The sequence below is a fragment of the Coregonus clupeaformis genome, unplaced genomic scaffold, assembly GCF_020615455.1.
Source record: "Coregonus clupeaformis isolate EN_2021a unplaced genomic scaffold, ASM2061545v1 scaf0204, whole genome shotgun sequence".
Lineage (NCBI taxonomy): Eukaryota > Metazoa > Chordata > Actinopteri > Salmoniformes > Salmonidae > Coregonus > Coregonus clupeaformis.
Window position 1 is genome coordinate 122,232 of NW_025533659.1, and position 22,816 is coordinate 145,047.

The window sequence follows — 22,816 nt, forward strand, 5'->3', positions numbered from 1 at the left end:
TAAAAGCCTTTAACCCTTATGGAATGCTTGTAATTATACTTCAGTATACCATAGTAATATCTGACAAAAATATAAAAAAACACTGAAGCAGCAAACTTTGTGAAGACCAATACTTGAGTCATTCTCAACTTTTGACCACGACTGTATACAGTGAGAGGGAAAAAAGTATTTGATCCCCTGCTTATTTTGTACGTTTGCCCACTGACAAAGACATGATCAGTCTAAGTTTAATGGTAGGTTTATTTGAACAGTGAGAGACAGAATAACAACAAAAAAATCCAGAAAAACGCATGTCAAAAATGTTATACATTGATTTGCATTTTAATGAGGGAAATAAGTATTTGACCCCTCTGCAAAACATGACTTAGTACTTGGTGGCAAAACCCTTTTTGGCAATCAGAGGTCAGACGTTTCTTGTAGTTGGCCACCAGGTTTGCACACATCTCAGGAGGGATTTTGTTCCACTCGTCTTTGCAGATCTTCTCCAAGTCATTAAGGTTTCGAGGCTGACGTTTGGCAACTTGAACCTTCAGCTCCCTCCACAGATTTTCTATGGGATTAAGGTCTGGGGACTGGCTAGGCCACTCCAGGACCTTAATGTGCTTCTTCTTGAGCTACTCCTTTGTTGCCTTGACCGTGTGTTTTGGGTCATTGTCATGCTGGAATACCCATCCACAACCCATTTTCAATGCCCTGGCTGAGGGAAGGAGGTTCTCACCCAAGATTTGACGGTACATGGCCCCGTCCATCGTCCCTTTGATGCGGTGAAGTTGTCCTGTCCCCTTAGCAGAAAAACATCCCCAAAGCATAATGTTTCTTCCTCCATGTTTGATGGTGGGGATGGTGTTCTTGGGGTCATAGGCAGCATTCCTCCTCCTCCAAACACGGCGAGTTGAGTTGATGCCAAAGAGCTCCATTTTGGTCTCATCTGACCACAACACGTTCACCCAGTTCTCCTCTGAATCATTCAGATGTTCATTGACGAACTTCAGACGGGCATGTATATGTGCTTTCTTGAGCAGGGGGACCTTGCGGGCGCTGCAGGATTTCAGTCCTTCACGGCGTAGTGTGTTACCAATTTGTTTTCTTGGTGACTATGGTCCCAGCTGCCTTGAGATCATTGACAAGATCCTCCCGTGTAGTTCTGGGCTGATTCCTCACCGTTCTCATGATTATTGCAACTCCACGAGGTGAGATATTGCATGGAGCCCCATGCCGAGGGAGATTGACAGTCCTTGTGTGTTTCTTCCATTTGCGAATAATCGCACCAACTGTTGTCACCTTCTCACCAAGCTGCTTGGCGATGGTCTTGTTGCCCATTCCAGCCTTGTGTAGGTCTACAATCTTGTCCCTGACATCCTTGGAGAGCTCTTTGGTCTTGGCCATGGTGGAGAGTTTGGAATCTGATTGATTGCTTCTGTGGACAGGTGTCTTTTTATACAGGTAACGAGCTGAGATTAGGAGCACACTCTTAAAGGGAGTGCTCCTAATATCAGCTTGTTACCTGTATAAAAGACACCTGTGAACCAGAACTCTTTCTGATTGAGAGGGGGTCAAATACTTATTTCCCTCATTAAAATGCAAATCAATTTATAACGTTTTTTGACATGGATTTTTTTTGTTGTTATTCTGTCTCACTGTTCAAATAAACCTACCATTAAAATTATAGACTGATCATTTCTTTGTCAGTGGGCAAATGTACAAAATCAGCAGGGGATCAAATACTTTTTTCCCTCACTGTAAGTGACATGGCGTTTTGGAGTTCTTGTGGCAGTTAGAGGCTGTAGTTCAGATGCATGACTCGTCTACCCAGACACCTGTTTTATTTTTACCGTCAGGCCAGTTTTGCGAGACAACAGCTTTAGCTTATCCCACACTAATTACAATGGCTAGGATAAACATCTTCCCAATCAGTGTTATCTTTTTTTAAATTGAGAAAAGTCATGGGCCCAGTTCATTTGGAGTTATGGAATGGGCCTAGTTGTCATACAGAACACCACTCCAACACTCAAGCTTGTTCATAAGGCTTGAATTCAATTGGTTTAGTTGTTCGCTTAGCATGATCTTTCTCTCTCTCTGTTTCAGACGTCACTCGCCACCAGGTTTGCGCAGGAGGCCTTTGGGAAACAGTACAAACAAACCATTGGCCTGGATTTCTTTCTGAAGAGAATAACTCTGCCAGGTAAGACACCTTCATCCTTTAGGATTGCTGGCCTGCTCTGTACCACACCACAGATACAGGCATACACTTGCACATGCATGCACACACACGGTAACACGTGCACATACTGTACTTTACCTGTTAAAGGCACATTGATGTAAGATGCTGCAGTGTCTGACTTTAAATCTCTTGAATACTGCTTATGCATATCTAAAAGTATTTAGATATTATTAAAGTAGCCTTAATTAGTTTGCCAATTTTAGTTTGTGCACAATTTTAATTTTTTATTTTCTACACAAAGGAATTTGAATTTCTCAATTTCTTTGCAAATTATAAAAAACTATGTTGTTCCTTCCCTAGCATTTCAGGGTAGAACCAAACAATTTTGTTCCTCAGGTTATCTCAGGACTGAATGTGTCTTTCTTGGTAGCACCACATTGTGGAGAGTCTTCCTGTTCTCAGCCTTATTCATTCTGAAATCTGTTCTCTCTAGAGCAAACACCAGGCTTTTTTCCGTCTATGAAGCCAATGGACAGCTTATGTCCAGAGAGGCGAGCTTTACACATTGTGGGCACTGTAGAGAGTAAATACATTTTAGCATTTTATATTCATATCATTGATCCTGGGGTTCAACTGATCTTTGTTCTGCACCACATAAAACATTCATGTTCTTATTTGTTTACTTTCAAACCCACAAAAATAAAGCCCTGGTCTGTATCCCCTTGGATGTGTAAAATAAATATTTGACTAATGCTATATTTAGACTAAATCCCTCCGATTTCACTTCCTACCATATGAAATTGGGATTTTCACCATTTGAAATTGCATATTTAAAACGGTGCCAATGCATAAAGCTGCAAAAGTCTGCAAAATAGCTCCATTCTTGTATGACTAATAAGGGTGGATTAAGTACTAAAATAAATATATGATAAGTTGAAAGTATTACATTCAGTCCTATATTCAGTTTCAGTTGGTAATAGTAGGAGAAAGAAAACATTAAACGTTTTAGTAGAGATCATTTGGCAGACCTTCGTGAAAGTTGGGAAACGCAAGGCTTCAATGAGAAATCCCACAAATGACGCCAATCTTAGGTATTGTGATTCTGGTAAAACTAGTTGAAAAGCATTACTGATATGCAGCATGGCAAGATGGGGCCTATTCCCTAATCCATCTGTATCAATATCATAGATATAATAATAGTAAACGTTGGTTCAACACCAGAGTTGTTAAATGGAACATTTTGTGGGGGATTGGGTGTTGATGACCTGATGAAGAGAAGGGCTGGGTCTGCCGTTTGGTTGGTCCTTCTGAGCTTCGTTAGGATCCCCGCCTTCGACTGGATGTGTTGTGTGGGTTTCTGGGGCTCTATGGGTTTCTCCAAAATGAGGGGGGGGGGGGAGAGTATAGCTTGCGCTGGCTCCTCTCACCATGAAGGCTTGTCAAACTTAATGTACATTTTCCAACGCCGGGAAAGGTGATGCGAGGCCGATTTGGCGCACACAACAGCCTCCTCTGTGTGCTTTTTATAACAATACCTCTTCCAGATGTCTCGTCCGCTAAATTGGTGGGGGGAGCGATTGACCTGTGATGGAAATTAACTTCATAATTTTAGCTAGTCTTGTCAATTCGAATCTTACTGAAGATCACGCAAATTCTCAATGTTCGCTTTTGAAGCAAAATGTTACTGTTTTAATTGTGAATTTATTGGGTTCCACTGAACAGTGCTAATAGCTAGTGAAGAATTCTAAGAACACAAACGGCCTCTAACCACCAAATAAGTAGGAAGACTTTGGGTCTGTCGAGTCAGCTTGAGTCTTTGAAACACACACAATGTTTATGTCCGAGTGCAGAGGATGGGTGGAGATAGCTCACATAGTGTAACACCCAAGGGCAGTTCTTCATTGCACTCTTCAATGTAGCTTTACAATGACACTGTATAGTCTAGATGTAGTCACTGTGAACACTTGTGCTTCCTTCCTCTGTGAAACCGGGACTTGTGTGGTGGGGGTCGGCTCGTCCAGCCGTGTCCACACTGTATGCTTGGCTCGCCATCAGCGCTCTAGGCCAAGGAAGGGCCCTCATCACAACGACAAACTCCTCACTGTCTGGTCCTCCCCTCCTTCTTTTCTCAACCACCCCTTTCATTTTCCAGAGGAATAAAATATTTATTTGGATTTGGTTTTGTACCCAGTCTCTCGCTCTTTCCCTACCTCCCTCCTACATAAATTGGGACAGGAGTTTTCTTTTGCTTCTTATTTTGTTTAATTATCAGTATTTTTCTTAACACCACATATATTTCTCCTCAGTCTCCTCGACTTGGCTGAGAACGGCACAATGCCAACCGCTATTCCAAGGCTAATAAGTGCTAGTTTTTTTGGCCGGGGTATTGAGAATGTTTAAATTACAGGGTAAGCATACCTATTTATCCCCCTGAATCTCTCCGCTGGATATTCTTGGATGTGGAGCGTGTGTGACCTGCCAGAGGCGAGCAGTTAAAAATGAAAGATTAATATCTGATTTATTGTTTCCAATATCTACATGTGTTTCCATCGCATTTAACTCTACCGATAGTTTTGTCACAAAAACTGTTGCGTTAAATAGCAAATGTGCCTACTCTGGTCTTGGTACGTGCGCTCTAGCTAACAGATACAGTGCGGGTAGGCTAGTCTACATGATGAGATTATTATGGTTGAGTGAGAATATTTTTTTTGTCAAGCATTGATCATCATGTCCCCAGAATAAGACCCTCAATATTTATTGGAAAGGAGCATCAAACTCATCACCGTGCACTTTCACCACCCTATGAAGTTCATAAACTTATTTTAATCCGTAGCATAATAAACTGCATGGTTTCCCGAGTCATAGTGGGAGGACCACACACCATATCATCATATGACTCCAAATTTACTTCGATATGATGGTTATTATATCAATATTTGCACATAAAGGTGTTTCCATCGCCATTTATCGCATAATTAATTTGACCGACACATAAAGATCCTATCATGTCGAACGAACAAATTTGTCGGCATTTATAAAATTGCACCGACACTTCCTGTTTTCCATCACAGCTGTTGTGATAATTTTTTATACGATATAACTTAACTCGCGTAAAAACTGTGGATGGAAACGTTAATAAAGTCCTTTCATAATTTACTGATTTTAAGTTTCAAAATGTTCTCTTCCCTCAGGCAACTTGAATGTTACTTTGCAAGTGTGGGATATTGGAGGTCAAACGATCGGAGGGAAAATGCTGGATAAATATGTCTACGGGGCTCAGGTACTATAACACACACACACACACACACACACACACACACACACATACACATACACATACACACACACACGTTTGTTTTACTATCCCTGCGGGGACCAAACAATTGATTCCCATTCAAAATCCTATTTCCCTTAACCTAATACTAACCTTAACCCCTAAACATAACCCTAAACCTAACCCCTAAGCCACAAATAGCCTTTTTCCTTGTGGGGACCGGCGAAATATCCCCACTTGTCTGGAATTTCCTTGTTTAACTATCCTTGTGATGACTTCTGGTCCCCACAAGGATAGTAAAACCAAAAGAACACACACACTCAATAAACGCTGAGGTGGTCCGTCGTTCTTCATGTTAGAGCTCTGAACTTTTTAACTGTTATCATTTACAATGTAATAGGGTTTTCCTATTTGGCTTGGGTAATTAATACGCCTTTATGATAATATTAGTGCAACAGGACCCTGCGCAGACTGCAGCCAAGTTTTACTTCTTAGCTGGTCATACGGATTACATTTATGTATAGTATGAAGGGGAGTGAGAAATACCTTTCTCTCTCCTCACTCCCTTTCCCTTCCCCTGCTGTTTCTCACTCTAATTTCATTATTTATGAGCAAAATAAGTTAGTGTTCGTGTTGACACTGCAATAACAAGTGGGTGGGAGTATTTTATTTGTGCGTTTGCCGCACTCCACTAGACAACATCCATAAATGGTTGTTGCTATATAGGCTACCATTATCTGTCACCCACAGCAACAGTCTACGCTCTCAAAGCTGCACTTACATTTTACATTTACATTTTAGTCATTTAGCAGACGCTCTTATCCAGAGCGACGTACAGTTAGTGAGTGCATACATTTTTCATACAGGCCCCCCGTGGGAATCGAACCCACAACCCTGGCGTTGCCAGCGCCATGCTCTACCAACTGAAACTACACGGGAGGCTCAGTTGTACTTGTTTGAAGAGGTATAGATATAGCTATAGATCTGGTCTAGCTGAAGAGCATGGGGCCTGGATGGGATGTAGAGAATAAGACAGAGACAACACTTGAGGCTGTTATGTGTAGGTCGGTCATGTCTGTCTCTGTACTGTAATACCTCCTCAGCCGCCCCACTCACTCACACAAAAACAATGTGTCGTCCATCAATGCCACACTAGAAAACTTTGCTCCTCGGGTTTCTCACAAGCTCTTTATGGGGCTTTCACGACCATTGTTCTACGCGCCACGGGCGATAATCAATCATACACATTGGGAGCACCGCACTGTAATTGTAACTGACGCAAACTGTCGTCACCGGCCTTCTGTGTTGTGACATTGCGTGTCCTGGGCCAGACGTATCCTGAAGAATAAAAGAGCTGTATTCTGTTTCATAATGAGGCAATCAAAGTCGAGGTAGTCTATTTATTCTGACTCCTTTTCATATTCTATAGTCTTTTGGATTGGTAAAGAGCAGACTTATGACACAATTTTGGCACTTGAGGCTTTTGTACACTGAAGTGTTTCAATTTGTTTACATAAAAAAATGGTACAGCAGCCAGCTTTAACGGCCTCTTTATTCCGACGGACACCTTTTTGTGCTTTGCCATACGACTGATTCCGGTTTTACACCTGACAATACCTTCGGATAAGACAAAGGGAGAGCGGTGAGGCCTGTCTGTTAACTCCCTCACGTTTGAGCTTTTCTACGCAACTGCTTCCGCCTTTGTACTTATGCTGACAATACTTACACTAAGTATTTCGACGAAGGGAGGGAGATGAGACCTCACTTTTATTTGTAAGCCCAGACACCTTTTGTGACACAGAGATAACCCAACCTCACCCCTATCCTGCCTTCCTATGTGTGTTTGGCTGGGTGGACAAATCTCTGTGGTCCCCCTCGCCTCGATGCCCGCAGACAGACCGATTATAGCATAGACTTAGTGGCTCAGCTGTATGTTCTTAGCATGTCTCTCTGCATCTGTTAACAGCGATATAGATCATCATTAATCCCAGGCTAGCTCAGAGAGAGCAGAGGAGGTGCCAACTCCTTGGGGACTGTGTTTGTGTGTGTGGAGGAGCAATTGACTTCTCTCAGACACTAGTGCCACCTACTGCTCACTTTCCCACATTCGACCTATCTGGCATGATTGTTCTCATCTTATGTCAAATGTAATTCATTTTGTAATGTTGTGATTAAGCTACACCATTTTAGACTTTCTGTGGTATTGTTTTTCAGGGCGTTCTTCTAGTGTACGACATTACAAACTACCAGAGCTTTGAGAATCTGGAGGACTGGTACGGCATGGTCAAGAAGGCCAATGAAGAGTCAGACGTCCAGCCGGTGGTCTCACTGGTGGGAAACAAAAGTGAGTATTTAAAACACATCTCTCTGACACACACACACTAGTTATATTCCTTTCTTCTGCTCATAGGCCACACACCTACGTACCATAAGAGACTAAAGCAGACGAGTCAACCATAATGTATAAACGCAGAGAGCTGTGAAGAGAATGCGATTTACAATGCAGTAAAGATAAATCACTAGTTTCTCTGATGGCTAAATGTTTTATTCACGCTTTTATACACTGCAGTCTTTTATACACTGCATGTATTTGCAGTACAGCACAACCATATTACTGTATCCAGCTCTATTTTGCTAGACACTGGAAATTGATTTGTCTATTGGGGCTGTTGATTATTCACTTCCTGTTCTGTCTCGACTCCTCGTGTGTGTGTGTGTGTGTGTGTAAGATAGCTAGGTGAGGAAAAATGTACTTACTACGACTAGAGAACGACCAATAATCGGCAGAGCCAATGTATTGGGGCGATATTGTCAATCGGCCCTTCTCTATCGGCTTTACCGATAGTCCCTTTACATAGCAAAACTGCGGCTATGTCAAACGCCACTCACCGCCTGAGCCACGAGCACTGCACAATGCCGAAGAATGTCTAGCTGGGAAAATCAGCAGCAAGCTAGCTTATTCTCCAACCGAAAGGTACAGTATTGAGAAACGGATGAATTGACACATTGACCAAAATCAAACTCCTGTAACAACAAACATTTGTTTAGTTAATTCACTAATAATAAGGCTTGTGTCGACATGTCAGGACATGCATGCAATAAGCAAGCTAGCTAGTTATGTGACATGTTAGCAAAGATTATGATAATTAGCTAACTCTTTCATCTGTGGTGTTAGCTAGGTAGCTATAATAGCTACTATGCTAGCTACAGTGGGGAAAAAAAGTATTTAGTAAGCCACCAATTGTGCAAGTTCTCCCACTTAAAAAGATGAGGCCTGTAATTTTCATCATAGGTACACGTCAACTATGACAGACAAAATGAGATTTTTTTTCCCAGAAAATCACATTGTAGGATTTTTTATGAATTTATTTGGTCAATAACAAAAGTTTCTCAATACTTTGTTATATACCCTTTGTTGGCAATGACACAGGTCAAACGTTTTCTGTAAGTCTTCACAAGGTTTTCACACACTGTTGCTGGTATTTTGGCCCATTCCTCCATGCAGATCTCCTCTAGAGCAGTGACGTTTTGGGGCTGTCGCTGGGAACACGGACTTTCAACTCCCTCCAAAGATTTTCTATGGGGTTGAGATCTGGAGACTGGCTAGGCCACTTCAGGACCTTGAAATGCTTCTTACGAAGCCACTCCTTCGTTGCCCGGGCGGTGTGTTTGGGATCATTGTCATGCTGAAAGACCCAGCCACGTTTCATCTTCAATGCCCTTGCTGATGGAAGGAGGTTTTCACTCAAAATCTCACGATACATGGCCCCATTCATTCTTTCCTTTACACGGATCAGTCGTCCTGGTCCCTTTGCAGAAAAATGGCCCCAAAGCATGATGTTTCCACCCCCATGCTTCACAGTAGGTATGGTGTTCTTTGGAGATAACTCAGCATTCTTTGTCCTCCAAACACGACGAGTTGAGTTTTTACCAAAAAGTTATATTTTGGTTTCATCTGACCATATGACATTCTCCCAATCCTCTTCTGGATCATCCAAATGCACTCTAGCAAACTTCAGACGGGCCTGGACATGTACTGGCTTAAGCAGGGGGACACGTCTGGCACTGCAGGATTTGAGTCCCTGGCGGCGTAGTGTGTTACTGATGGTAGGCTTTGTTACTTTGGTCCCAGCTCTCTGCAGGTCATTCACTAGGTCCCCCCGTGTGGTTCTGGGATTTTTGCTCACCGTTCTTGTGATCATTTTGACCCCACGGGGTGAGATCTTGCGTGGATACCCAGATCGAGGGAGATTATCAGTGGTCTTGTATGTCTTCCATTTCCTAATAATTGCTCCCACAGTTGATTTCTTCAAACCAAGCTGCTTACCTATTGCAGATTCAGTCTTCCCAGCCTGGTGCAGGTCTACAATTTTGTTTCTGGTGTCCTTTGACAGCTCTTTGGTCTTGGCCATAGTGGAGTTTGGAGTGTGACTGTTTGAGGTTGTGGACAGGTGTCTTTTTATACTGATAACAAGTTCAAACAGGTGCCATTAATACAGGTAACGAGTGGAGGACAGAGGAGCCTCTTAAAGAAGAAGTTACAGGTCTGTGAGAGCCTGAAATCTTGCTTGTTTGTAGGTGACCAAATACTTATTTTCCACCATAATTAGCAAATAAATTCATAAAAAATCCTACAATGTGATTTTCTGGAAATATCTTTTTCTCAATTTGTCTGTCAAAGTTGACGTGTACCTATGATGAAAACTACAGGCCTCTCATCTTTTTAAGTGGGAGAACTTGCACAATTGGTGGCTGACTAAATACTTTTTTCCCCCACTGTATATTAGCTACTATGCTAGCTAGCTGGCTAGGTAAACATGGTGCTAAGGTATCAGATAGGAGTCAATAGCCAATGTAGTTATCTAACATTAGTTGGTTATCATTTTAAACCTGCAGCATTTTCGGAAATGAGCCATCTGACTTGCGTTGTAACGTTAACAATTTACTGGTGTGCTAATCTGACCAGCCGCAATCGTATCCGTAAATTGACAGTTGATAGTCGGATTAGATGATTGTCGTAATAGGGAAAAAAGGAAGTGTTTTAAAATGCCTAAATAAAAGTTGGCAATAGGTTTAGCTACCTAAGAATCTCGCTTCATGTTTATGAATCACGAAAGCTCAGCGCACGTGTTTGCGTTCTCACTTAAACTATGGGCAGATTTGAGTCATTCAGACAGAATGTGCATTGTCGTTTCATCATTTTTCCTACCCTCACTCTCCTTGTTAGCTATTATGCACATTTATGGCTTGGTAGCAAATGTCATCGCCATTGAGCTAGTTCTCATAGTGTGAGGAGATGTGAAAGGGAGCAGAGTTAGAGCCTTGCTCTATCCAATCGTAGCAGTAGGATCAACTTACAACCGGCCCATTTCTTGACAGATAGCTGAACTAGCCAATTGAGTTGTTTAAAATGTTGTCCTGGCAGCCGAGTTGTTTAGATGCGTTCCTATGACTAAAAATACTAGTTTCATAAGCATCCGTGATCACAAATCATGACCTTATGTTGGACAAATTTGCATTGAATATATGTTATTTTATATTCTTAAACTAACATCAGTGCCTATATGATGTCCTTCCATACAGGCGTGGCATGCTGGAGTGATTGTTCTATGCAAATGTTGATCAGTAGGCTAATAAAAGTCCAAAGTGGAAGACAAACAGATTGTCATCTGTAGCACCATAGACTCCACTGATCAGCCAAAAACAAGCTCAATAACTCAATGCATGCCCACACTCCTATTGAATATGATTTACCATTCAAATAAAATGATTATCATTATTTTGTTATGTAGTTAGATTGGTAAAAACAAAGTGATATTTATTGTTAGATTTTTTTAAATTGATGCATTAATGCATACATGGCTGTCTCTGGGAAAGTTTGTCATCAAAATGTTCAAATTTAATGATATTGAATATCGGCCTTCTCTAACTACGACTGTGATATGTGGTTGTCTCACCTAGCTATCTTACGATGAATGCACCAACTGGATAAGAGCGTCTGCTAAATGACTAAAATGTAAATGTGTGTTGCAACCGATAATACCAGATAGGCCTTTGTGTGTTAGGGCTCAAGCTAATTATTGTGTTGCGATTAAGCTAATTGATAGCGAGGAGCAGGGTCTCCTGGGGCGATCGGAACGGTGATGTTTGCTTGCTCTGGGATGTGACTCTCTGTGATTTAGCACTCTGGTCCGTTTGCTACCAGGGCTACCTCTTCTACTCTAACTCCATCCCCCCTGTCCTCCAACATCCCAGCCCGGACACCGCTTTGGATGAGGAGAGAATCTTAGATGATAACCAGACAACACCTCCCCCAGTCCGTCCCTCTCGAAAAAAAAAATAGACTAATAATGATTACTCTCTTTTTTTAAACATCCCCTCTGACCGATGGGGAGACATTGTTGCCGCCGTGTTATTGTAAAGTACGCACACACACAGCCCCATTGCGTGTGTAATGATGGCTATCGACTGTCCCGCATTGAACCCCCCCCCACTCTTCCTCCGCCCCAATGATGAACGGCCCACAGAGTGGTGTCTACTCAGGAAGCCTCTCGCTAATGTTACTCAACCCGGGCCTTTAGGTCAGGGCTTAATACGCCAGGCTAGCATGGGGATTCTCTTGTCTTCGCATTAGGGCACATCTCTTAATGCCCAGGCCTAACAGCAGGCGCCTCCGTATTTAGGCTACATTTTGTATACTGCCGGTGAGTGTGTCTGTGTAAGTGCATTTGTATAGTGTGTGTCAATGTGTGTACTGTAATATGTATTTAAGCAGTGTATACCCCACTGTCAGGGTCTCCCCCTCGCCCACTCAGTCAGTCTGCTCTTACTGGCCATAGTGCTGAGAATCGCCTGTGTGTGTTTTTTCTGCTCCTACAGTCCGCAAAGAAAAACAAAATCCCACACAGATTGCCCTACCAGGAGCAATCAATTACCTAGCGAGACTTTATGAATCCCTGAACCCTCTCACAGACTCTGGGCATGAAGAGAGACTTAGTCTAGCGTTCTTGTGGGAATTGCACACACAGACGTTTCTGTTTTTCTATTCTTTTTTTTTCTTCTTTTTTTTACCGAGTGCCCGGCCATCGGCCAGTTACAATGAATAGAACAAAAAATATACACCGTTCTTGGGGGGGGGTGGGCGCGGCGCTGTTGAGATTTTGTGTTGTAGGTTCCCATGAAATCCAAATGAGTGGAGCAGCCACCAATCCTCAGACCATGTTTATGACAACTGAAATAGAACGACGAACCTAACCAGGAGTTTATAGCAAGATCATCTGCACTATACAAATGTATGTCCACGAGAGGGCATGTCTTCTGGGAGATCCCTTCTCTCACTTAACCACTGACATGTTTTAGTGTTTCCCTTCATCATTCACTCTCACTTACCATATATGCAGTACTAGTACGTTATCGACTCAAGTTGCTTTTGGAGGTCTACACTATCCTGTACGAACAATCTGACAGGGACAGTATGACCCCCACCATTTATTCTTACCTATGCAGTGCTTTTGAGACAGCCGCTAATAAGAACCCTCCCCCTTTATCTTTGCCAAACCTCAGTATACTAATTGAGCTTGTAAACTAAACTGATGTTCTTTATTTAGTATGCTGTTGTTCCCTCCTCTCCTTACCCTGGCCTGACTGACCGCCCTCCTGTGCCATTTGGCAAGTGGGGAACAGCCTCCCCATTCTTCTGCTTAACACGGCCGTCTAGTGATAAGTTTGCTTGTTAAGGCCGGCGTTGTGCACCCCTTGCCCTACACATGCTGCCCATACTCTTATGTTAAATAATGGCACCACTTGTAACAATTCAGGGAGGAAGCCAATGAAATATTTGATTGAGGACACACACATACACACAAAAATGCACGCACACAGAAACACACCGTGCACACAGAAACACAAACACTGTGCGCACGCACACTCACACAGAGAAACGTAGAGGCACTCAAAAACATAGACACTGAAACACTTGCAGAGGGTGGGCTTTGCTGGGAAAGCATGGGTAATGGAAGAATGCTAAGCTCTTGGTCTGTCTAAACATACTATAACTGTTTATTTCAGCACGGCCCAGTTTAACACCGTATGGTACACAGGATCCTTTCAGGAAAATGTAGACTTCATATGCATGCAGTCTCCTGCACTCACGAAGATAGTGTTTTCCTATATTATTCAAAATTATGTTTGATTTTTTAAATGAGTTTTACTGTCATACAACTTATGAATTACTGATTGATAGTCTTAAGGGTGATTGTTGGGCTAGTTTAAGACCTGTGGTTCGTGAAGCGAAAGGTGTCGTGCTGTGTGAGGACATGATGTAAATGTTTTCACCTCTAGGTTTAAGATGGCACCATTTTAAATAAATGATCTGGTACTTTTGTATTCTTTTTAGCTAGTAGTTCTGAAAGTAGCGCACACGAGCAAAAGTTGGTCCCCGAAAATTGCGTATTTTGTCACGTGCACCACGTCATTGCCCTCTCGCTCTGCTGTGTGTGCATCTTGCTAGCTGTCACTAAAATGGCGAGGGGCTGAACCTCATTTGCTAGAACTCTAATTGCTGGCCCAAATGTTGGGAAAATGGCGCAGCACAGCTTCCAGAAAAACGGTTGCTTCAAACTTGCTTCGGCTCATAGATTATGCATGTAAAAATGCTGTTCATTGACTACAGCTCAGCATTCAACACCATAGTCCCCTCCAAAATCATCACAAAGCTCAGGACCCTGGCACTGAACACCTCCCTCTGCAACTGGATCCTGGACTTGCTAATGGGCCGCCCCCAGGCGGCTAGGGTAAGCAACAACACATCCGCCACGCTGACCATGAACACAGGGGCTTCTCAACGGTGTGTGCGCATTATACTCCTGTACTCATTTTTTACATTTTTGTCATTTAGCAGACGCTCTTATCCAGAGCGACTTAGTTAGTGAGTGCATACATTTTTTTTATATACTGGAATCGAACCCACAACCCTGGCGTTGCAAATGCCATGCTCTACCAACTGAGCTACATCCCTGCCGGCCATTCCCTCCCCTACCCTGGACGACGCTGGGCCAATTGTGCGCCGCCCAATGGGTCTCCCGGTCGCGGCCGGCTACGACAGAGCCCTATTCACCCACGACTGCTTCGCCACGCACAACTCCAACACTGACATTAAGTTTGCTGATGACACGAATATGGTAGGACTGATCACAGACAACGATGAAGCAGCCTATAGGAAGAAGTCAGAGACCTGGCAGTGTGGTGCCAGGACAACAACCTCTCCCTCAACGTCAGTAAGACAAAGTAGCTGATCGTGGACTACAGAAAACGGAGGGGCGAGCAAGCCCCCATCCACATCGATGGAGCTGCAGAGGAGTGGTTTGAGAGCTTCAAGTTACTCGTTGTCCCCATTTACTAAGGAATGAACATGGTCCACACACACCAACACAGTTGTGAAGAGGGCACGACAGCGCCTCTTACCCCTCAGGAGGCTGAAAAGATTTAGCATGGGCCCTCAAATCCTCAAGTTCTACAGCTGCACCATTGAGAGCATCTGCAAGGCACCTGACCGCAAGGCGCTACAGAGGGTGGTGAGTATGGTCTAGTACATCACTGGGGCCAAGTTCCCTGCCATCCAGGACCTCTATACCAGGTGGTGTCAGAGGAAGGCCCAAACAATTATCAGACTCCAGCCACCCAAGCCATAGATTGTTCTCTCTGCTACCGCACGGAAAGCGATACAAGTGCACCAAGTCTGGAACCAACAGGACCATGAACAGCTTCTACCCCCCCCAAGCCATAAGACTGCTAAACAAGACTGCTAAATAGCTAATCAAATGGCTACCCAGACTACCTGCATTGACTCCTTTTTCTGCACTAACTATCTTGCACTGACTCTATGCAGACACACTGGACTCTACCCACACATACTGACATCCCAACACACACATACACACACTACATACAGTGGGGAAAAAAAGTATTTAGTCAAATCAAATCAAATCAAATCAAATTTTATTGGTCACATGCGCCGAATACAACAGGTGCAGACATTACAGTGAAATGCTTACTTACAGCCCTTAACCAACAGTGCATTTATTTTAAACAAAAAAGTAAGAATAAAACAACAACAAAAAAGTGTTGAGAAAAAAGAGCAGAAGTAAAAATAAAGTGACAGTAGGGAGGCTATATATACAATAGAATAAAGTGACAGTAGGGAGGCTATATATACAGGGGGGTACCGTTGCATAGTCAATGTGCTGGGGCACCGGCTAGTTGAGGTAGTTGAGGTAATATGTACATGTGGGTAGAGTTAAAGTGACTATGCATAAATACTTAACAGAGTAGCAGCAGCGTAAAAAGTATGGGGTGGGGGGGGCAGTGCAAATAGTCCGGGTAGCCATGATTAGCTGTTCAGGAGTCTTATGGCTTGGGGGTAGAAGCTGTTGAGAAGTCTTTGGACCTAGACTTGGCACTCCGGTACCGCTTGCCGTGCGGTAGCAGAGAGAACAGTCTATGACTAGGGTGACTGGAGTCTTTGACAATTTTGAGGGCCTTCCTCTGACACCGCCTGGTATAGAGGTCCTGGATGGCAGGGAGCTTTGCCCCTGTGATGTACTGGGCCGTACGCACTACCCTCTGTAGTGCCTTGCGGTCAGAGGCCAAGCAGTTGCCATACCAGGCGGTGATGCAACCAGTCAGGATGCTCTCGATGGTGCAGCTGTAGAATTTTTTGAGGATCTGAGGACCCATGCCAAATCTTTTTAGTCTCCTGAGGGGGAATAGGCTTTGTCGTGCCCTCTTCACGACTGTCTTGGTGTGTTTGGACCATGATAGTTCGTTGGTGATGTGGACACCAAGGAACTTGAAGCTCTCAACCTGTTCCACTACAGCCCCGTCGATGAGAATGGGGGCGTGCTCAGTCCTCTTTTTTTCCTGTAGTCCACAATCATCTCCTTTGTCTTGGTCACGTTGAGGGAGAGGTTGTTGTCCTGGCACCACACGGCCAGATCTCTGACCTCCTCCCCTATAGGCTGTCTCATCGTTGTCGGTGATCAGGCCTACCACTGTTGTGTCGTCGGCAAACTTAATGATGGTGTTGGAGTCGTGCCTGGCCATGCAGTCATGGGTGAACAGAGAGTACAGGAGGGGGACTGAGCACGCACCCTGAGGGGCCCCCGTGTTGAGGATCAGTGTGGCAGATGTGTTGTTACCTACCCTTACCACCTGGGGGCGGCCCGTCAGGAAGTCCAGGATCCAGTTGCAGAGGGAGGTGTTTAGTCCCAGGATCCTTAGCTTAGTGATGAGCTTTGAGGGCACTATGGTGTTGAATGCTGAGCTGTAGTCAATGAATAGCATTCTCACGTAGGTGTTCCTCTTGTCCAGGTGGGAAAGGGCAGTGTGGAGTGCGATAGAGATTGCATCATCTGTGGATCTGTTGGGGCGGTATGCAAATTGGAGTGGGTCTAGGGTTTCTGGGATTATGCTGTTGATGTGAGCCATGACCAGTCTTTCAAAGCACTTCATGGCTACAGACGTCAGTGCCACGGGTCGGTAGTCATTTAGGCAGGTTATCTTAGAGTTCTTGGGCACGGGGACTATGGTGGTCTGCTTGAAACATGTTGGTATTACAGACTCAGTCAGGGACATGTTGAAAATGTCAGTGAAGACACTTGCCAGTTGGTCAGCACATGCTCGGAGTACACGTCCTGGTAATCCGTCTGGCCCTGCGGCCTTGTGAATGTTGACCTGCTTAAAAGTCTTACTCACATCGGCTACGGAGAGCGTGATCACATAGTCGTCCGGAACAGCTGGTGCTCTCATGCATGCTTCAGTGTTGCTTGCCTCAGGCGAGCATAGAAGTGGTTTAGCTCGTCTGGTAGGCTTGTGTCACTGGGCAGCTCGCGGCTGTGCTTCCCTTTGTAGTCTGTAATAGTTTTCAAGCCCTGCCACATCCGACGAGCGTCAGAGCCAGTGTAGTATGATTCAATCTTAGACCTGTATTGACTCTTTGCCTGTTTGATGGTTCGTCGGAGGTCATAGCGGGATTTCTTATAAGCGTCCGGGTTAGAGTCCCGTTCCTTGAAAGCGGCAGCTCTACCCCTTTAGCTCAGTGCGGATGTTTCCTGTAATCCATGGCTTCTGGTTGGGGTATGTACGTACGGTCACTGTGGGGGACGACATCATCGATGCACTTATTGATGAAGCCAGTGACTGATGTGGTGTACTCCTCAATGCTGTCTGAAGAATCCCGAACATGTTCCAGTCTGTGCTAGCAAAACAGTCCTGTAGCTTAGCATCTGCGTCATCTGACCACTTTTTTTATTAGCTCGAATCACTGGTGCTTCCTGCTTCAGTTTTTGCTTATAAGCAGGAATCAGGAGGATAGAGTTATGGTCAGATTTGCCAAATGGAGGGCGAGGGAGAGCTTTGTATGCGTCTCTGTGTGTGGAGTAAAGGTGGTCTAGAGTTTTTTTCCCCTCTGGTTGCACATTTAACATGCTGGTAGAAATTAGGTAGAACGGATTTAAGTTTCCCTGCATTAAAGTCCCCTGCTACTAGGAGCGCTGCATCTGGATGAGCGTTTTCCTGTTGATTAATGGCCTTGTACAACTCATTCAGTGCAATCTTAATGCCAGCATTGGTTTGTGGTGGTAAATAGACAGCTATGAAAAATATAGATGAAAACTCTCTTGGTAAATAGTGTGGTCTGCAGCTTATCATAAGATACTCTACCTCAGGCGAGCAAAACCTCGAGACTTCCTTAGTATTTGATTTGGTGCACCAGCTGTTGTTTACAAATATACAGAGACCGCCACCCCTCGTCTTACCCGAGTCTGCCGTTCTGTCCTGCCGATGTAGCGTATAGCCTGCTAGCTGAATGTTATCATTGTCGTTGCTCAGCCACGACTCCGTGAAACATAAGATATTACAGTTTTTAATGTCCCGTTGGTAGGATAACCGTAATCTTAAATCGTCCATTTTATTCTCCAAAGCTTGAACGTTGGCTAATAGGATTGATGGGAGAGGCAGTTTACTCGTTCGCCGTCGGATCCTTACAAGGCACCCCGACCTACGTCCACGATATCTCCGTCTCTTCCTCACGCGAATGACGGGGATCTGGGCCTTGTCGGGAGTCTGTAGAATATCCTTCGCGAACGCCTCGTTGAAGAAAAAAGTGTTCGTCCCAACGCGAGGTGAGTAATCGCTGTCCTGATATCCAGAAGCTCTCTTTGGTTATAAGAGACGATGGCAGAAACATTATGTACAAAATAAATTACAAATAACGCGGAAAAACACACATAATAGTACAATTGGTTAGAGGGCTGTAAAACGGCAGCCATCTTCTTCCGGCGCTGTTCATCTCGTCAGCCACCAATTGTGCAAGTTCTCCCACTTAAAAAGATGAGAGAGGCCTGTAATTTTCATCATAGGTACACGTCAACTATGACAGACAAAATTAGGAAAAAAAATCCAGAAAATCACATTGTAGGATTTTTTATGAATTTATTTGCAAATTATGGTGGAAAATAAGTATTTGGTCAATAACAAAAGTTTCTCAATACTTTGTTATATACCTTTTGTTGGCAATGACACAGGTCAAACGTTTTCTGTAAGTCTTCACAAGGTTTTCACACACTGTTGCTGGTATTTTGGCCAATTCCTCCATGCAGATCTCCTCTAGAGCAGTGATGTTTTGGGGCTGTTGCTGGGCAACACGGACTTTCAACTCCCTCCAAAGATTTTCTATGGGGTTGAGATCTGGAGACTGGCTAGGCCACTCCAGACCTTGAAATGCTTCTACGAAGCCACTCCTTCGTTGCCCGGGCGGTGTGTTTGGGATCATTGTCATGCTGAAAGACCCAGCCACGCGTTTCATCTTCAATGCCCTTGCTGATGGAAGGAGGTTTTCACTCAAAATCACATGATACATGGCCCCATTCATTCTTTCCTTAACACGGATCAGTCGTCCTGGTCCCTTTGCAGAAAAAACAGCCCCAAAGCATTATGTTTCCACCCCCATTCTTCACAGTAGGTATGGTGTTCTTTGGATGCAACTCAGCATTCTTTGTCCTCCAAACACGACAAGTTCTATTTTGGTTTCATCTGACCATATGACATATGACATTCTCCCAATCCTCTTCTGGATCATCCAAATGCATTCTAGCAAACTTCAGACGGGCCTGGACATGTACTGGCTTAAGCAGGGGGACACGTCTGGCACTGCAGGATTGAGTCCCTGGCGGCGTAGTGTGTTACTGATGGTAGGCTTTGTTACTTTGGTCCCAGCTCTCTGCAGGTCATTCACTAGGTCCCCCCGTGTGGTTCTGGGATTTTTGCTCACCGTTCTTGTAATCATTTTGACCCCACGGGGTGAGATCTTGTGTGGAGCCCCAGATCGAGGGAGATTATCAGTGGTCTTGTAGGTCTTCCATTTCCTAATAATTGCTCCCACAGTTGATTTCTTCAAACCAAGCTGCTTACCTATTGCAGATTCAGTCTTCCCAGCCTGGTGCAGGTCTACAATTTTGTTTCTGGTGTCCTTTGACAGCTCTTTGGTCTTGGCCATAGTGGAGTTTGGAGTGTGACTGTTTGAGGTTGTGGACAGGTGTCTTTTATACTGATAACAAGTTCAAACAGGTGCCATTAATACAGGTAACGAGTGGAGGACAGAGGAGCCTCTTAAAGAAGAAGTTACAGGTCTGTGAGAGCCAGAAATCTTGCTTGTTTGTAGGTGACCAAATACTTATTTTCCACCATAATTTGCAAATAAATTCATTAAAAATCCTACAATGTGATTTTCTGGATTTTTTTTTCTCAATTTGTCTGTCATAGTTGACATGTACCTATGATGAAAATTACAGGCCTCTCTCATCTTTTTAAGTGGGAGAACTTGCACAATTGGTGGCTGACTAAATACTTTTTTTCCCCACTGTACCTGCCTGGCTACCCAAACTCCTTGCTCCGGCCAAATGCTACGCCACGCCCACAGACGTTAGTTTCTTCTCCACATCCGAGTACCTTCCCGACGATTTCTAGAAAGTAAACGCATTCTAATTGTTCTGATTCGTCCAGAAACGATGGGTTGGGCCCGATCCAGAAAATGTGTCGTTGTCTTTTATAGAGATGATCCAATCGCTGATGACTTGCTTTTGTACAACACCCCTCATTTTGACATCACCACAAACGACTTCAACGATGGCAGTCTAAGACCTGAATCACTGTATCTAGCGAACATGGAGCAGTGGAAGAATTCAGTTTGAGTCATCAGGCAAACCATATACGCCCACACATACAACACGTGCACACATGCATACTTGACGACTCACACGCACTTTCACAGCCACATACGCTACTGCTACTGTCTATTATCTATCCTGTTGCCTTATTCACTTTACTATATGTACATAATATATGTACATAGCTACCTCAATTACCTCGTACCCCTACACATCCACTCGGTACTGGCACTCCCTGCCTAGTTATTTTTACTTGTTATTCACTGTGTATTCATTCCTTGTGTCACTATTTCAATGTTGTTTTTGTATCTTTTATTTTTTACTCTGCATTGTTGGAAAAGGACCCCTAAGTAAGCATTTGACCGTTAGTCTATCCCTGTTGTTTACGAAGCATGTGACAAATTAAAATGTGATTGATTGATCTGAACTACTAATTCACACATCCAGCCCAAAGGGAGATTTAAAAAATACTTAGTAGTCACCAAAGTTCCAGAGCATGTCTTTAATTGTTATGGGGAAAAATAAAACTCTAGAACACCTTTACTCCACACACAGAGATGCGTACAAAGCTCTCCCTCACCCTCCATTTGGCAAATCTGACCATCATTTAATCCTCCTGATTCCTGCTTACAAGCAAAAACTAAAGCAGGAAGTACCAGTGACTCGCTCAATACAGAAGTGGTCGGATGACGCAGATGCTAAGCTACAGGACTGTTTTTCTAGCACAGACTGGAATATGTTCTGGGATTCTTCAGAGGGCATTGAGGAGTACACCACATGAGTAACTGGCTTCATCAATTAGTGCATCGACGACGTCGTCCCCAGAGTGACCGTACGTACATACCCCAACCAGAAGCCATGGATTACAGGCAACATCCGCACTGAGCTAAAGGGTAGTGCTGCAGCTTTCAAGGAGCGGGAATTTAACTCTGACTCTTATAAGAAATCCCGCTATGCCCTCTGACGAACCATCAAACAGGCAAAGCGTCAATACAGGACTGAGATTGAATCGTACTACACCGGCTCCGACGCTCGTCGGATGTGGCAGGGCTTGCAAACTATTACGGACTACAAAGGGAAGCACAGTGACATGAGCCTACCAGACGAGCTAAATTACTTCTATGCTCGCTTCGAGGCAAGCAACACTGAAGCATGCATGAGAGCATCAGATGTTCTGGACGACTGTGTGATCACGCTCTCCGTAGCCGATGGTAGTAAGACCTTTTAAACAGGTCAAAATTCACAAGGCCGCAGGGCCAGACGGATTACCAGGACATGTACTCAGAGCATGCGCTGACCAACTGGCAAGTGTCTTCACTGACATTTTCAACCTGTCCCTGACTGAGTCTGTAATACGAACATGTTTCAAGCAGACCACCATAGTCCCTGTGCCCAAGAACACCAATGCACCCTGCCTAAATGACTACCGACCCTTAGCACTCACGTCTGTAGCCATGAAGTGCTTTGAAAGGCTGGACATGGCTCACATCAACACCATTATCCCAGAAACCCTAGACCCACTCCAATTTGCATACCGCCCCAACAGATCCACAGATGCAATCTCTATAGCACTCCACACTGCCCTTTCCCACCTGGACAAAAGGAACACCTACGTGAGAATGCTATTAATTGACTACAGCTCAGCTTTCAACACCATAGTGCCCTCAAAGCTCATCACTAAGCTAAGGACCCTGTGACTAAACACCTCCCTCTGCAACTGGGTCCTGGACTTACTGACGGGCCACCCCCAGGTGGTAAGCGTAGGTAACAACACATCTGCCACTTTATTTATTTATTTATTTATTTATTTATTTTTATTTCACCTTTATTTAACCAGGTAAGCCAGTTGAGAACAAGTTCTCATTTACAACTGCGACCTGGCACACTGACCCACAGCACGGGGGCCCCTCAGGGGTGCGTGCTCAGTCCCCTCCTGTACTCCCTGTTCACCCATGACTGCATGGCCAAGCACGACTCCAGCACCCTCGTTAAGTTTGCCGTCGACACAACAGTGGTAGGCCTGATCACTGACAACGATGAGACAGCCTATAGGGAGGAGGTCAGAGACATGGCTGTGTGGTGCCAGGATAACAACCTCTCCCTCAACGTGATCAAGACAAAGGAGATGATTGTGGACTACAGGAGACTGAAAAGATTTGG

General features: G+C 44.2%; 1 protein-coding gene and 1 non-coding gene across 3 annotated transcripts in view; one reads left to right on the forward strand and one right to left on the reverse strand.

Moving 5' to 3' along the window:
• Nucleotides 1–22,816, forward strand: part of LOC121534768 (ras-related protein Rab-28) — a 62,071-nt gene that overhangs the window by 6,071 nt on the left and 33,184 nt on the right. For both annotated transcript variants that reach the window (XM_041841349.2, XM_041841345.2), the window contains exons 2-4: nt 2,086–2,182; nt 5,353–5,441; nt 7,650–7,779. In XM_041841349.2, the coding sequence (XP_041697283.1) occupies nt 2,086–2,182; nt 5,353–5,441; nt 7,650–7,779 (316 nt within the window). The remainder of the gene's footprint in view (nt 1–2,085; nt 2,183–5,352; nt 5,442–7,649; nt 7,780–22,816) is intronic.
• trnaa-ggc lies at nt 6,301–6,377 on the reverse strand. The gene has a single exon. It is a non-coding gene; the product is annotated as a tRNA-Ala (tRNA).